The 12151-nt window shown below is 41.6% G+C and overlaps 1 protein-coding gene across 5 annotated transcripts in view; it reads left to right on the top strand.

Annotated features, from left to right (window-relative positions):
- Positions 1-12151, top strand: part of LOC115087006 — a 326242-nt gene that overhangs the window by 190867 nt on the left and 123224 nt on the right. For all 5 annotated transcript variants that reach the window (XM_029593593.1, XM_029593595.1, XM_029593598.1 and 2 more), the window contains one exon: positions 2014-2235. In XM_029593593.1, coding sequence (XP_029449453.1) covers positions 2014-2235 — 222 coding nt within the window. The remainder of the gene's footprint in view (positions 1-2013; positions 2236-12151) is intronic.

The following is a 12151-nucleotide window of genomic DNA, read 5'->3' as shown; positions in this document are numbered from 1 at the left end:
ATTGAAATCTCCCATTATTATTGCACTGCCAAATTGGTTAGCTTCCCTGATTTCTCTTAGGATTTCATCATCTGCCTGACCATTTTGTCCAGGTGGATGGTAGTATACTCCTATCACTATACTCTTACCCAACACACATGGGATTTCTACCCATATAGATTCTACTGAGCATTTAGTCTCTTGTATACTCTTTATCCTGTTGGACTCTATACCCTCCTGGACATAAAGTGCCACACCCCCACCAAGTTGATCCTCCTTATCATTGCAATATAATTTGTACCCTGATATAGCACTCTCCCATTGGTTATCCTCCTTCCACCGAGTCTCTGTGATGCCAATTATGTCAATCTCATCATTTGCTGCTATACACTCTAACTCTCCCATCTTATTTCTTAGACTTCTGGCATTGGCATACAGACATTTCAAAGTGTGGTTTTTGCTTGTTTTAACAACCTGCTTTTCAGTTGTTAGGGATAATTCGGAAATCATTAGCTTCGGTGATTTTTTACATATAGGCACATGGACCTCATTTGCTTTTATTGGAACCTCTCTGTTGGGCTGCCCTAACTCTCCTGTTTCATTAGTATCCTTCAAGGATACATTTCTCTGAATCATGCACTGATGAGTGACTGTCTGCTTTCCCCCTTGTTCTAGTTTAAAAGCTGCTCTATCTCCTTTTTGTTAACTTGACTATCAGCAGTTTATGCAAGTTTTGAAAATTGCACCCCCCCCCCCCTCAGTTTCAGAACACATTTAAGTGAAGCATTCCTGGGGGCATGTTTTGAGTGACAGTGGAAAATAACACAGGTAGAGGTCAATGTACTAAAGTGTGCTATTGCTTTAACAAGTGTTAAAAGCACTCTTAGCACACGCGATATGGTTTGTGCATATTGACAGCGCTTTTATTGCACAGTAACTAGCCCGTGAGAGTTTTAATGCTAAAATGTATGTTAATTAGCTAATAAAGGAGAAAATATATCAATATCAATTAGCAAATGGAAAAACAATGCATGTTAAAAAGCTTAAGTGAGCACAGACCTAGTACTACAAACTATGGCCTGGATTTTCTAAAATCGCAGGCCTTAGTGAATCGCGCAGTACCGGGGGGGCGGGGGGCGAAGCAGGGGGCGGGCCTGCGAAAGCCGGCAGCGATCGCACCACCGCGGTACAATCGCTGCCGGCTTTCGCAAACCAATAGCACCACCATGAAAGGTAGTGCTATTGGGCGCGTTACTGGCGGCGATAAGGGCCCTTACCTTTTTGCCATCAGCGATGTCTTCGCTGCATCCACCCTGGTGCCGTCCCGACTCCTCCCCTTCCAGTGCCAACTCTGCCCTGATCTAGCTATCGCACGTTAAAAGTCCCATTTCACATGCGAAAGCTATAGAAAATGACCCCCTATATCTCATTAGCATATCATTAACATAGGCTGCAATACAAGCTAATTAATGCATATTATCGGCCAGTTTTGACGTACTTTAGTACATTGGCCTCGGAGGTTACATTTTCAAATCTGCTTGTATCATTTTCCATAGTTTATGATTGTTAGTTTCTATTTTATTTTTTGATGATATACGGTACTGGTTTAATTATCCTGTTTGTAAATCGCACTGAGATTTGCCTGAAATGCAATTTTTACATTTTATAATAAATAAATAGTCATTTTAATTGCACAAAAAGCAGATACAAAGTCCATGTGTACTTTGGGTATGTGGCAGTTTTCAAAGGGAAAGTATGTTTGTATTTTCCCTTTGAAAATTAGGTGCAAGGTCTGCATGTACAAAGTTTAAAAATTGCCTCCATAAAATTCAGATAACACAATTTATCTCAACAGATTTTCAGATTCCTAGTTTAGGAGTCCATTTAAACATAGTGGCTATCCTGAAAATTAGTTCTGCTTGCATATCTTTAGGACTAGAATTGTCACATATCAGGCAATATATCCAAATGACTGGTGTGACCAATTTTTATTTAACTTTTGCTCTTTAAATAGATGAATCATTTATTTTACAGAGTGAAGAGATGGTTCCAGAACTCAGCGGTGCAAAAGCCTTAGGAAAACAGGAGGAGATACTAGCAATCTGCAAGCTGCATGGTTTCCAAGGACGCCCCACCTTGGAGCAACAGCTAAAAGCTTTAGATCTAGAGTTTCATCAGCTTAAGGATCAGAGGCAGTCAAGCAGAGCTGACTACATTCAAACACTCTTTGCTTGGAAATCAAAGCAGGCGGGCAAGGTAATCGTACCATTGTTTACTTTCATATTAGAATTCACTACTTTTTTCTATACAAGATTGCTTACATCTGATCAGAATTGAAGAGTTTTCCTTAAATTTGCCAAAAAATTAATCCAAAAGTAATCAAAAGCCAGAAATGTATTACTTCAAAAGAATGGCCATATTTGACCAATTAGTTGTCTGAGCAATAGCAACTTCTCCACATCAGTAATTTATATGTTTTCAGAGATCATGCTAACATCCTTAAAGGCCAATATCCTGGTTTGCAGCCTTGTTCAGGAGTAAGTTTTCTACCCATGTAAATGAGCTGCATAGAAAACTCGCTTGCAAACTTGAACTCTCAGAATAGCAGAAAACCAGTATGCGAAAATGTTTTTATGGACCGGTTTTCAAAGTATTCATAAACTGCTTTACATGTTTTTGTTTATTTCTGTGTTTTCAGGCATTTTGTGCTTTTTTTGTTAGTCTCAACATCCCTTCTGCAAAAGAAAGTTTGCAGTTTAATACATAAGTCTTATAACTTTTGTTAACTGTACCCTAAGTTCTTTCATTAAGAGACACACTAAGTACACTTGGATTGCAGGTGCAACCGTCGCATACCCTAGAATAGATTATATTGGTTGGAATGACCCTCGTTGGAATGGTCTATGGTCAATAGATTTTGCTATACCATGTAGTTGATTTTTCAAAAGATTTTCATTGCCACAAAATGGGAGAAAATGTTTGATTCTCCTCCTCCTGAACGACATTCATCTGACAAGTCATTATTATCTGTGCCCTTCTCCTCCATTATCATCTCTTGACCATACTTTCCACCTTGCTGCACTGAATTCCTGGAGTAGCTTTCCTGATTTGGTGCGTCATGCTCCTTATCTGGCCAAATCTCACCTAGAAACCCCACTTTTTTAGACTCTTTAAATCGTAAACCCTGGTTTTCCCTGATCATCACCTATAGATTTTAACCATTGTTCTATAATAAATAAAATTTCTGAAGCTCTTTTCTTGTTTGTGTATCTTAAATAGATTTTAAGCTCCATGTAGAAGGGACTTTCTCTTATTTGCGTCTGTACGGTGCTGTATATGTCTAGTAGCACTATATAAATAGGGCTTCTATCTGTAGATGTTTATAAATTGCAAATCTAGTTTTTTATTTTCCAACTAATTAGGAGTGTTTTGAGGGTACAAATAGTTGGTGTAGATCACCGTTTTCGTAGTGCAGGTACTATTGCCGGGAACCTCTTCCAGTTGAATTAAATGCATACATTTCCATAATACAATGTACTTCCATAACGAAACAATACTCACATTCCCCCAGCTACCAGTTACATGTGCTTCCATAGCCCCAGCTCCAGTCCTCTTCCCCTACACAATCCCAACTCCATCACTCTATTCCCCCCACCAGCCTTTCTGCAATTTTCTTCCCACCTTGTCCCTATCACTCTGAAACTCCCACCTTTGCCCATTCTGTCCTCTTACCATCAGCTCTGATGCTCACCACTGTGCAGTGGAGTCAGGGAGGAGAAAGATAATGGAGGCCCATCAGCTGCTAAAAATATATGCAGCAGAGGAATCAGTATGGAAAAGACACAATAATGGAATGGAGGATACAAGGCAGGCAAAGGGAAGGGTGAGAGAGTACTAGGGGAAGTGATGTTTTTCTGGTATTTATCCAATAAATACTTATTTTATTATTTTATTTTATTGGTGTTTATCATGTAAGCCTTAACAATATAACTCTATATAATAAATGACTGACTGTCTAATCCTTTTAAAATAAATCTAAATAGGTACCTTTTAATACTTTATCATGCAGGGTCCCTGCTTTCATAGAAACTGCTTCATGACTAAACTGGAAAATCCCTATTGGTAGGCATGAAAACTCAGGGGTAGATATTCAAAAGCCATTTAGACAGATAACGGAAAAGTTATCAGTGTAAATATCTAATATGGCAATTTCAGCCACTTATCTATCTAAATTGTAGCTGGATAAGTTGTTATCTGGCTATAATGTACCCGGTTATAAAAGGGCCATTCTGGGAGGGGTTCAGTTATCTGGCTAACTTAACTGAATATCAGGTATATCCAGCTAAGTTATCCGGATAACCTTAGACCTGCTCGGAAGCAGGTCTAAAGATATACGGCCTCATGCGGCTGAATAACTAGATACTTCCCTGATATCTTCAGAGATGTCTGGGTAAGTAGCACACCTTAAAAAAAAAAGCACCAATTCACGGGCCTTCTGGCCCAATGCCCACCCTCCCACCACATGTCTATACCCCCTCTCCCTTACTGACCAAAAAAATGTGCCGCAAACTACAAAGGACAATGTAAAGTTAAAAAAGACGAGAGCTACCGGTGCAAACCTCCAGTCCCCCTCCCTGCTAAAAAATCTGTACTTTACCTCTTCTGCCCCCCCAAACAGCCACACACATCCCCTCCCAGGCAGATACCCTGCCACCTACCCGTTACCTTCAACATCTGCCCCCTTGTCCTGCCAGGATCACTCTGCTATGCGATCCTAGTCACTTCCAGCATTACTTAGGTAATAATGCAGGAAGCATAGCAGAGCGTTCCTGGCAGGATGAGTGAGCTGAAGTTGAAAGTAACGGGTGGGTGGAAAGTATGTGTTGCTGTTTGGGGGGCATAAGGGGTAAAGTACAGATTTTTTAGTGAGGAGGGAGATGGGGGCTGGAGGCCCGGGCTGGCAGTGCTTATTTTATTTTAACTTTACATTGTCTTTTGAAAATTGTGGCACATTTTTTGGTTAGTGGGGGAGAGAGGGGTATAGACATATGGTGGGAGGGGATGGACATTGGGCCGGGAGGCCTGTGACTTTGTGCTTTTTTTTTTTTTTAAGGTGTGCTACTTACCCAGACATCTCTGAAGATATCAGGACAAGTAGCTAGTTATCTGGCCACATGAGGCCAGATAAATTTAGGTCTAGCCAGCCATATTCAACAAAAGGTCAGTTATCTCAAAAGGATAAGTTATCCGGCTAACTTTAACCAGATAACTTATCCACTAAAGGGCCTACTGAATATTGGCCTCTCAGAGTTTATTTTTGCACTTATCTAGTAAAAGAATTCCATTATTTATTAGAGTACCTATTTTCATTTAGCCTTGGCATCCTTAAAAATATTAATAGTGTTCACAGCCTCTGGAGTAAAGAATTCTCAGCCATTGCTTCACCTTGTGATCATATGAAAAAACTACATTAACCAGGTTCTCGAGCAAGCTGCTACTTCCATATAGGTTACTTGTAAGACCTCACCTTGAATACTATTTCCATTTCTGAAGGCCACATCTTTAATAAAACACCCCCTTACTTATGCCCTAATGACAAAGCAATGTGACAAGGTGATAGCTAAAGCCAGAAGAATGCTAGGCTGCATAGAGAGAGGAAAAACTAGTAAGAAAAAGGAGGTGATAATACCATTGTTCAGGTCCTTGGTGAGGCCTCACCTGGAGCACTGTGTTCAGTTCTGTAGACCATATCTCAAAAGTGACAGACAGAATGGAGGCGGTCCAGAGAAGGGCAACCAAAATGGTGGGTGGTCTCCATCACATGACTTGAGGAGAGTTTGAAGGAACTAAATATGTATACCCTGGAGGAGAAGAGGTGCATGGGAGATATGATGCAGACCTTCAGATACCTGAAAGGTTTTAATGATACACAATCAACAACAAACCTTTTCGTTTGGAAAGAAATCAGTAGAACTAGAGGTCAAGAAATGAAACTCCAGGGAAGATGACTCAGAACCAACGTCAGGAAATATTTCTTCACGGAGAGAGTGGTTGATTCCTGGAATGCCCTTCCAGAGGAGGTGGTAAAGACAAAAACTATGAAAGATTTCAAAGGGGCATGGGATAAAAAGTGTGGATCCCTAAAGGATGGAAATGAAGAAATGAGTGCATGGGGATAACTTGCTGGTGTGGCAGTTACTACCCTTAACCAATAAGCCTTCATACTGATGATGCAACTCCATCATTACTCTCTGCTTCAATGGCAGGGGGAAAAGAGAAAAAGGGGAATTAGATTCAGACAGCAACCAACAAGAACATTTAATTTTGCAGTGTGGGAAAACAAATAAGCATAGGGGTAACTTGCTATGCGGCTGTTACTTACCTTAACCAATAAGCCTGAAACTCTTTATGCAACTCCAACATTGCTCTCTCCTTCAACAGTAGGAGGTAATGAGTCAGTTGGACCGTTGGTGATGATCGAGGGGTTAAAGGGGCATTTAGAGAAGATTAGGCCATTGCAGAAAGATTAAATGATCTCTTTGCTTCGGTGTTTACTGAAGAGGATGTTGGGGAGGTACCTGTACTGGAGAAGGTTTTCATGGGTAATGATTCAGATGGACTGAACCAAATCACTGTGAACCTAGATGATGTGGTAGGACTGATTGACAAACTGAAGAGTAGTAAATCACCTGGACCGGATGGTATACACCCCAGGTTTCTGAAGGAACTCAAAAATGAAATTTCAGACCTATTAATAAAAATTTGTAACTTATCATTAAAATCATCCATTGTACCTGAAGACAGGAGGATAGCTAATGTAACCCCAATATTTAAAAAGGGCTCCAGGAGCGATCAAGGAAACTATAGACTGGTTAGCCTGACTTCAGTGCCAGGAAAAATAGTGGAAAGTGTTCTAAACATCAGAATCACAGAACATATAGAAAGACATGGTTTAATGGAACAAAGTCAGCATGGCTTTACCCAAGGCAAGTCTTGCCTCACAAATCTGCTTCACTTATTTGAAGGAGTTAATAAACATGTGGATAAAGTTGAACCGGTAGATGTAGTGTACTTGGATTTTCAGAAGGCGTTTGACAAAGTTCCTCCATAAGAGGCTTCTAGGAAAAGTAAAAAGTCATGGGATAGGTGGTGATGTCCTTTTATTGGTTACAAACTGGCTAAAAGACAGGAAACAGAGAGTAGGATTAAATGGACAATTTTCTCAGTGGAAGGGAGTGGGCAGTGGAGTGCCTCAGGGATCTGTATTGGGCCCCTTACTTTTCAATATATATATATATAAATGATCTGGAAAGAAATACGACGAGTGAGGTAATCAAATTTGCAGATGATACAAAATTGTTCAGAGTAGTTAAATCACAAGCAGATTGTGATAAATTGCAGGAAGACCTTCTGAGACTAGAAAATTGGGCATCGAAATGGCAGATGAAATTTAATGTGGATAAATGCAAGGTGATGCATATAGGAAAAATAACCCATACTATAGTTACACAATGTTGGATTCCATATTAGGTGCTACCACCCAAGAAAGAGATCTAGGCATCATAGTGGATAACACATTGAAATTGTCGGTTCAGTGTGCTGTGGCAGTCAAAAATGCAAACAGAATGTTGGGAATTATTAGAAAGGGAATGGTGAATAAAACGGAAAATGTCATAATGCCTCTGTATCGCTCCATGGTGAGACCGCACCTTGAATACTGTGTACAATTCTGGTCGCTGCATCTCAAAAAAGATATAATTGCGATGGAGAAGGTACAGAGAAGGGTGACCAAAATGATAAGGGGAATGGAACAGCTCCCCTATGAGGAAAGACTAAAGAGTTTAGGACTTTTCAGCTTGGAGAAGAGACGGCTGAGGGGGGATATGATAGAGGTGTTTAAAATCATGAGAGGTCTAGAATGGGTAGATGTGAATCAGTTATTTACTCTTTCAGATAATAGAAAGACTAGGAGGCACTCCATGAAATTAGCATGTGGCACATTTAAAACTAATCAGAGAAAGTTCTTTTTCACGCATTGCAAAATTAAACTCTGGAATTTGTTGCCAGAGGATATGGTTAGTGCAGTTAGTATAGTTGTGTTTAAAAAAGGATTGGATAAGTTCTTGGAGGAGAAGTCCATTACCTGCTATTAATTAAGTTGACTTAGAAAATAGCCACTGCTATTACTAGCAACAGTAACATGGAATAGACTTAGTTTTTGGGTACTTGCCAGGATCTATGGCCTGGATTGGCCACTGTTGGAAACAGGATGCTGCGCTTGATGGACGCTTGGTCTGACCCAGTATGGCCTGTTCTTATGTTCTTATGTTCTTAACTTTTTTGCAGATTTTCTGATTGGTTTCACTGCAGTGCATTTAAAAATAGTATACATATTGTTATATATTTACTTCTGAAGACTGTACTTTGAATGTCCTTTTTTAATGCAAATTCTTATTACAAATGCATAATTTTTAAATTTGTGTATGGAATGGGATTAGGGGATGCAAGTCTGAAAGATTTGCCTAGGATGCCTAATACCCTTGGCACCAGTTCTGGCTGCCCTGGCTACTACCCCAAACCAAATAAGCCTGATACTTCACTTTCATTGCGTATCCAGCATAGCTCTCTGCTTCAACGGCAGGGGAGAAAGACTGATACTTCACGCATATCCAGCATAGCTCTCTGCTTCAACGGCAGGGGAGAAAGTCTGCTACCTCACTTTCAATGCATATCCAGCATAGCTCTCTGCTTCAACGGCAGGGGAGAAAGACTGATACTTCAAGCATATCCAGCATAGCTCTCTGTTTCAACGGCAGGGGAGAAAGTCTGCTACTTCAAGCATATCCAGCATACCTCTCTGCTTCAATGGCAGGGGAGAAAGTCTGATACCTCACTTTCAATGCATATCCAGCATAGCTCTCTGCTTCAACGGCAGGGGAGAAAGACTGATATTTCATGCATATCCAGCATAGCTCTCTGCTTCAATGGCAGGGGTGGAAGTCTGATACTTCACTTTCAATCAATATCCAGCATAACTCTCTGCTTCAACGGCAGGGGGAATGAAGAAAGGTGGATCTCTATACAGACAACAACCAACAAGGACTGAATTATTTAGTCTGGGTGGGCAGGTGGGCGTGGGTGTGGCTTGCTTATTGCGGCGGTTGCTACCCCTAATTAATTGGGCTAGATATTTCACTTAGATGCAGTTCCAACACTGCTCTCTCATTAATGGTGGGGATGGAAGGGAAATAGAACCAAAAGGTTACTAAGAGCCAAGAGTAACATAAGTATGAGAAAAAAAAAAGTGCGAAACTTGCTGGGCAGACTGGATGGACCGTTTGGTCTTCTTCTGCTGTCATTTCTATGTTTCTGTATGTTTCATGTGGGAAAGCAGAATTCCATCTGGAGGTGTGCCATTGTGAGTCAGGCTCTCCCCAGTCTTTGCTGTAGCAGTGATGCATATAGTCCTGGCCACAGCTTAGTTTTCTTTTTCTTAAATCCTGGTCAAAGCAGAGAGTATAGATCACTTCTGGTGCTCCCTCCCCAGGAGAAGATAGGCAGAACAGAGCCTAGCAGCCTGTAGCACACAATCAATAAAAAACGAGCTGGAGAAATGGAGGCAAGCTACTGTAATAAAAAGGGAGGGGTGCAGTATTAGTGAAGCTTCTGTCTGGGCTGAGCTTTGAGAGGGGCAGCTGGCTATGGAACCAGTGAGTCTCCTGGAAATTGAGGGTGGCAAGAAGGGGTGAGATTGGGAAAGGGTTGCTGCAGACTGAGGAAGGGCTGGCACCAAGCATCAACTTTTACATAATGATGTGGCAGTGCTGGGGGCAGGGGGACATTCACTGAATGAGCATAAGAGAAGCAGCACAACAGCAAATGTCTTTGTGTCTGAATGTGTGTGTCTGAGCCACTGGCTGGCAGTATAGTTGTCTCATTAATTGGTTCAGGAGCTGATTTGTAAATAAAAGATAAACAGACCAGGAAAGGAAAATTGGTTCTTACCTGCTAATATTTGTTCCTGTAATACCACAGATCAGTCTAGACAAGTGGGTTTTATTCATCCCTACCAGCAGATGGAGGGAGAGAACAAACCTTTGGGCACTGCCACATACACGAGAGTGCCACCTGCAGTCCCTCAGTATTTCTCTTTCTCCAGCAGATGGCAGAGGTGCTAAACCTGCAGTCCGGACTGATTGGATATTTTGAGGAAATGTGCTCCCCAAGGTGCCCGGTTCCTGTGAAGGGCCATCCCTCAGGTTGAGCCGGGTGATCGGGGGATTGGATACCCCTGTGCAGTTTCAGCCCGGGATCCCTGACAGCCAGTGGTCTGGTTCCCTCAGTGGGACCCGAAGCCCCTCCGCTGGCCCAGGAGCTCAGGAAAGTATCCCTCCTTAATTTGTTTTAGGGGTTTACTGTTTTGGGGTGTTGGGGGCCTTTAAGAATGTTAAGGAAAAAGAAAATAAAATGACAGCAAGGGGAGTGCCTGTTTTGTCAGCAGCGGCAGCTTGGATTTAGAGCCTGGGCTGCCTGTCAGGCAGCTGGCCCGGCAGGATCGTCGGAGACGGTTCCCGAAGTGCTGAGGCGGTGCAGAGGAGCCTAGGACGTCGGCGGCAGAGGAGAGTGGCCCCGGTTGGGGGAAAGGTGCCTCCTGTGAGTTGGGCTGTACAGCCGTTTTCATCACGCGGTTTCCAGCCGCGCCGGAGTCTTGCTTTCGTGCTGGCGGGATTTTTTTTTTTTTTGCGGCGGTGCGCCCTCTTCTGTTTTCAGCAGCTATTTTGATATCAAAAGAATAATTGTCCATAAAAGGAAAAGGATAATCAGGATCATACATATTGTAATGAAGCTAATGTTTTAAACCGATCATTAAAAAGGTTTATTCACTTTCTCCAAGATACAAAGGACCTCAGAGCTGTGTTTTTTAAACATAGAAAACTGTCAAATTGTGATTTTGACCCCTAGAAATAGCCTAGAGGTTAAGCAATAGACTGACTACCAAAAATGCCAGAGTTCAAATCCTGCTGCTGCTCCTTGTGACCTTTGGCATGTCACTTAATTCTCCACTGCAGTAAAAACTTAAGGCAGGATTCATCATTCCTTGCGGAATGATGAATCCCGTGAAAAAGGGGGCGGGGCTAAGGGGGGTGGGCCTGCAAAAGGCCGTAGCTGTTCGCACCGCGGTGGTGTGTTTCGCAGCAAATAGTGAACCGTAAAAGGTGTCGCTATTTGCTGTGCTACTGCCGGCGATAATGTTCCTCACATTATCGCTAGCAGAGGTGCCGTGGCTGACTCCTCCCCTCCAGCTAATTTAAATCCTATGAAGGTGGAGTAACCCTCATAAATGATCTAATAACGTTACATTTGAAGTAGCGTTTATGAGACAATCACTTATATGTAGAGAGACAACATCTTTGTGTTCTCAAAGTGAAAGTATATGTGTGCTACACATTTTAATCACTGGGTATTCCAACCTCCCTATCTCTCCACACCACCTCTTTGAGAGGAAGGCAACAAAACACGTGCTGTGCTGGGCGTTTTACGGGCATTATACCAGTGCCGGAACAATTCATGATAAGTGTATTTTTCTCAAATTTTTGGAAATAAGTAATTAGTAAAATAATTTATTGTTCTCAAAGAGGTGGTGTGGAGAGATAGGGAGGTTGGAGTACCCAGTGATTAAAATTTGTAGCACACATATACTTTCACTTTGAGAACACAAAGATGTTAACCGACATGATACGAACTTCCGTGAATGCCGGTATAGAAAAACACAAATAAATAAAAAAAAATAAATAAATGTTGTCTCTCTACATATAAGTGTTTGTCTAACAAACTGTACTTCAAATGTAACGTTATTAGCTCATTTATGAGAGTTACTCCACCTTCATTATTATTCTTTTTCTTACATGTGGTTTTGATTCTTTTTTATTATTTGCCATTTGAAATACAACATCAGCTGGTGATCACTCCTGCCCCCATGGTCCCAGAATTGCATAAGACACTGGGTGAGGGAGTCCAGAGGGAATGGAGCAGCTAGGGGGTGGCACAAAGTCCATGAGAGGATGTTTTAAAATTGTGGCAGCATGGGACTATTTTATTTTGCATTGTAGTGAAAGACCACTCATTAAAACAGAGCAAAAACATTTATGTAAAAAATCAAACAAAACAAAAA

Source organism: Rhinatrema bivittatum, chromosome 3, assembly GCF_901001135.1.
Source record: "Rhinatrema bivittatum chromosome 3, aRhiBiv1.1, whole genome shotgun sequence".
Taxonomy (NCBI): Eukaryota; Metazoa; Chordata; class Amphibia; order Gymnophiona; family Rhinatrematidae; genus Rhinatrema; species Rhinatrema bivittatum.
The sequence above is the reverse complement of the archived record's forward strand: the minus strand, read 5'-3'. Positions and strand labels throughout refer to the sequence as shown.